This window comes from Tupaia chinensis, unplaced genomic scaffold (assembly GCF_000334495.1).
Source record: "Tupaia chinensis unplaced genomic scaffold, TupChi_1.0 Scaffold000659_1, whole genome shotgun sequence".
In the NCBI taxonomy this organism is placed as follows: Eukaryota; Metazoa; Chordata; class Mammalia; order Scandentia; family Tupaiidae; genus Tupaia; species Tupaia belangeri.
This window is the reverse complement of record NW_006160181.1, coordinates 207,047-212,146: the sequence shown is the minus strand read 5'-3', so window position 1 is coordinate 212,146 and position 5,100 is coordinate 207,047. Positions and strand designations below refer to the sequence as shown.

The window sequence follows — 5,100 nt, the reverse complement described above, 5'->3', positions numbered from 1 at the left end:
CCCACCCCCCATAAAAAAAACCCCTAAAAAAAAAAAAAAAAAGAGTCACAGGGTTGGGAGGTGGTGTGGTGATTAAGAGCACTGGACTCCTACATGGCCGACCACGATTTGAGTCTTGAAGTCAGTGGTTTGTTTTCTCGCTTTCCTTCTTGCTCACTCTGTCACTCTCTGGTCAAATTAAAATAGATAAATTAATTAAAGTTTAATAAAATATTTTTTGGAAAAAAGAGTCATTTAAGACAGTGTTGCACAACAATGTGAATATTCTTACTGCCACTGAACTGAACTTAAAAATGGTTAAATTGACATTTTTATGTATGTATATTTTATCAGAAAAAAAAGAATTTTAGACAAACTTGGGAAAGAAAAATATAATGCTTAGACTAGCCAAATCCTTGCCCTTTTTGGTTCAAGTAGTCCAAGCAAACCCGATAGCTTCTCAGAGAACCAGAACTGCCTATCTACATATGCAGTTATTGATTGCCTCCTCCCTCTCTTCCCCTTATATTTATAGAAAGATAATATGCTCTGTTTACTTTGAATTCATTTTGAGTGCAGAAGCTGCGCTGCTAACTGCCTTTGTATTGAACAGGGCACCCTCCTACCCGAATGTGTATATTATGCTGCTGTTAACACTGACCTTCGCCCTCTTCTTTAAAAGTTGCTGCTCCACAGGGCCAACAAGTGGTGTGGTGGTTAAAGCACTGGATTCCCATATGGCTGACCATAGTTCAAGTCCTGGACCTGGCAGCTTGAAAAACATGCTGGACTTGTACGCATGTGTGCCCAAGATCCCAAGAGGAGAGCGGAAGAAAAAGGATTGTGATCTGGCCATCCCCTCTGGGGAATGATTTCTCACTTTCCCTCTTTCTGTGTCTCTCTGGCGACTGCATATGCTCTATGGCAAAAATCTGGGAAGTATTTCATGATGGGTGAAGTCTTTTAACAACCAAAATGAGAAATAGTGATTGACTGTTTTAAAAAATTATAATAATAATAATTATTATTGGGAAATGCATGGAAAAGACATTGAATGATAAAGCGGGGAGATTGATGTCTCTGTATTGACTGATATGCATGGCATTCCCTTTTGAAAAAGCAATGGAAGTCAATGTAAAGTTATATGTAATCCAATGTAATATAAAGAAGATTATGATGATAATAATAAAAAAAAATCTACAAAACAAAACATAAAGCTTTACTGCTCCTTATTTAGTACTCTCAATTCCTGTAAACACCTCACTGTCCTTCTTTGGCTTTCAAGCAGAGGTCAGCAAATGTTTTCAGTAAAGGACCAGATAGTATTTATGGCTTAGCTGATCTTGGGGTCTCTGTGGCAACTACTTCATTGTAGGGAACAAACCAGGAGACAATATGTAAATGAGTAAATATAACTATGTTCCAGTAAGACTTTCTTTTCTTTCTTTCTTTCTTTTTTTTTTTTTTTTTTGAGAGATTTTCGCTATAGGGTGCGTGCGCTCGCCAGACAGACAGAGAGAGACATAGAGACAGAAAGCAAGAAATCACGCCCCAGGGGGGATGGCCATGCCGCAATCCCTTCTCCTCCATTCTCCTCTCGGGATCTTGGGCACGCACGCACACGTGCCCGGCGTGAGTTTAAGCCGGCAGGGCCGGGACTCCAACTACAGTCGACTACATGGGAGTCCTGTGACGCAGCCATGACACTGACTGCTGGTCCCCACATTTTACATATTTAAGTGGTTTGGTTGGGTTCCTATATAAACATGAAGAAGCTTCTTTCTAATGAATATACTTAAAATGCCACTGAATACTGCCGCTGGCCTGTACACTTAAAAATGTATAGTTACTAAGAAGTGAAAGAAAAAAAGATGATTGGACTAGCCTTACCACCATACCCCAAAGCCTGGGGTAGGAGCATGGGGTAATCTGTGTTTCTCTGGAGTTTTCCAAGAAGGGAGAATCGATAGATTGCAGTAGCCTAAACTTTTGGATTTATCAGTGTATGTAATGCATATTATCCAGTTCGTACTTCTAACCTCTGGCATGAGCAGGCCGTATCTAAGTAGGGAATGACGCGTGTGTGTAAAACAGCTTAAGACAGAATTGACCAGGAAATTTCTTTATCTTCCTGATGATATTGATTGTTGTCTAGAGCCTCTATGTCAGTCTCCCTCTCCCCAATCCCAGATTAGACTTGTTTTTTTTTTCTTTTTCTCCCTTTCTTCTTTGACTTGGAAATACCCCTTCAAGTCCTCTAGCTAGCTATTTCAGGACTTTTCTAGAGATGCATTGCTCAAAAGCTCACAAAATTGTTACTAGCCTGATATTGAAGCAAAAAAGAACATTTTTTTTAGTTTCAAATGGGAAGATTCAGCCCTAGAGAAGCTGAGTAATTCACTCGAGATCACAGGGTACCATCTGGTAATGATGCTTTTACTCCCTAAGATTTCCTCTTAGTTTTATCATAGTTTATTACTCTAGGGACCTCTTTGCTGCCCTGAGAGCAATGCTTCCTATGGTATCGCCATGGCATAAAGGCAGAAGCCCACGCTGGCCAAGACAAATAAACCCATACAGGGCCAGGGTCAATGTGACCTCTGTTTCCCATTGTGAAACCTGAGCTGGCTTTGTTGGGCAGTTGAGAGATGAGAGTTTCCCTATTAATACACAGATGGACATGCCAAACCTTGGACACAAAAGCTAAAAATGTGGGGTGGGGGAGGAGGTGGATAAGGATAGCAGTCTGGACTCGGAGTCCCCTCTCTGTCCAAGTCCTGGGGAAGTTAATTACATGTCTGAGCTGGAGGTTGGAAAAAGTGAGACTTCTACATGGCTTTAAGAAGGAAAATATATGTCATTATAAGGGTATACTAGGATACGGTTGTATGCCAGAATATATGTGGGTATATGTATCTATGTTCTGTGACCCCACAAGTGTGTATATGTCAAAAGGTGGTTGGAGTTTAGACATATATTGACATAAAAATCTACATGTGTGGATTAAGCACATGCCCCATCTCTAATACTCACATCAGCTGCCTTCTTCTCTGCCAGCTCCAGCTTCTCCTGGGCATCCTTCAAAGCTTCTGAATACTTGTCCAGTTCATCTTCTGTCCCTTTCAGTTTCTTCTGCATGGCTGCCAGTTCATCCTCCAGCTAACGGGGTTCAGAGAATCACATACGAAGACATACATATATAACAGTGCAGGCTTGGACCCTGTGCTCTTAGACCCCGATAGACCCCCTGAGCCCATCTCCATGTTACCATCCTAAGAGAGACACCCCTTCCATAGCCATTTCCAGCCCATTGTTCCAGGAGTGGTGTGGCCTGTGACCCTGTGATCTTCGACTCTTTAGATGATCATGTCATTCTGAGTTTTCAACCAAGACCCACACATGTTAAGTAAGAGTGTAGATGCTAGTTAAGAAGAAGAAATGTTTCATGCTAAACTCTTACCTTTTCCTCTACAAGGCATGGGTTCTTCCAAAATTTGGTCCACTTGCACTGAAATTCTTCAGACACTCTGGGACCCAGGAGAGGCCACTGATTTCCCCAAGATCACTGAGGCAAATTCCCTAGAACATTCTCTGCTCTCCCAGTGAGGAGGGGGGATCTCTCCCATCCAAAGAAGGAGCTGGCCTCAGTGAGTGCTGCCTTTTCCACCAAAACTCCCTCCCGTCTCATAGTCTGTTTCACCCACAAGTGAGAGACCAAAGCCAGTGCCTACCTGCTTGCTTCTTTCTTCTGCCTGCTTTTGCTCAGCTTCAGCTTGCTCTGCCCGATCCAGAGCATTCTCCTTGTCCAACTTCAGCATCTGCATCTTTTTCTTGATGGCCTCCATCATGAGCAGTGCCCGTTGGTGGCCTTACCTGTGAACACTGGCGATCTGGCAAGAAGAGGGGGTGCTGCCTGAGTGCCGAGGAGTCCCCTGACTCCAGCCTTTATCTATGTTCACAGTTCCACCTCTTGTTCCTAATATGGTGTTTCGAGCTCCCTCTACCCCATCATTGTTCTTCTAGGGGAAGGCAGGGTGAGACACTGATGGGCTGACATCATCAGAAAAAAAAAAAAAATTGGGAACAGCTGAGGCTGATTTTAGACAATGGAAAGGGCGGGGGGGTTGGGGGAGGCTCTCCCCAACCCTGAAACTTTCCACTCATTCTGGGCAGTGCTATGCCTGTTTTGAAAGAGCAGGGAGAGGGGAGGTGAGAACATTGAAATAGAGAAGGTACTTTGGCAACACTAGAATGGCAGTTTTCATCCAGAGGGTCCTAATTGCCCTTCAGCCTCTCCCTTACTCTCCTCTGGACTGCACTAGATGCTGATCAGACTTCACTGGTTGAGTTTTATCTTTTGATTCCTGGTATTCCCGGAGCTTGGGCAACAGTGGAGAGGGGAGGTCACTCATGATCCTTCACAATCCCCCCAGATCCCTAGATCAAATTGCTGGGCTATTTTGGGAGTCTTTAATTGGCAGGGAGACATTGTTTCTCCCTGCTAAGAGCCAGAGAACTAAAGTAAGAGAGTAGGACTTGGATCTGGAAGATCATTCCAGAACGTCAAGTTGGGTGGGGAGAGAAATAGGGAAGGGTCAGAGTAATCCAGACAGGATCATGCCCTCTGTTTTCCCATAGTGATCTTAAAATAGAACGTTTATGCCCACACAGACCAAGGTGTGTGTTACTCTTGCCTCTCCTTTTTACCCTCTCCCTTCTTAACTCTTCCCCCCACCCACCAGATCATCATAATCACCTTTACCAGCTCTGTTCTCCCCAGCTTCAGGTCATGCATATTCTTCCACTTGGAGCCTTGTTACTAACAGGTGGCAGTTGATCGCAGTACACTGGCACCACATACCTGAGGATAGGTCGGTGTCAATGTGACCAGAACTATCAGGGAAGAATATAAATGACTCTAATTAGGCATTGTGTCAAGGAGAGTTAGTGTTATGCTAAGCTTGAGCGTGGGGGAACTGAGACACCCACCACGGCAGAGCAGAGCTGGAGTCCACTCTTGAGAGCTTCCACCCACTAGAGGGAGATAGGCAGATGGACCGTTAGATGACTCTTGAAGGAAAGTGGAGAAACCAAAGACTCATGTAGTGGAGACTAGCCAGG

General features: G+C 43.9%; 1 protein-coding gene across 2 annotated transcripts in view; it reads right to left on the bottom strand.

Moving 5' to 3' along the window:
• The window catches only part of TPM3 (tropomyosin 3), a 36,755-nt gene extending 32,913 nt beyond the window's left edge, over window positions 1–3,842 (bottom strand). For both annotated transcript variants that reach the window (XM_027776279.1, XM_006159791.2), the window contains exons 1-2: window positions 3,711–3,842; window positions 3,013–3,138 (exon numbers count right to left, since the gene is read on the bottom strand). In XM_027776279.1, coding sequence (XP_027632080.1) covers window positions 3,013–3,138; window positions 3,711–3,827 — 243 coding nt within the window. In that variant the 5' untranslated portion in view covers window positions 3,828–3,842. The remainder of the gene's footprint in view (window positions 1–3,012; window positions 3,139–3,710) is intronic.
• Between the last annotated feature and the right edge of the window lie 1,258 nt (window positions 3,843–5,100).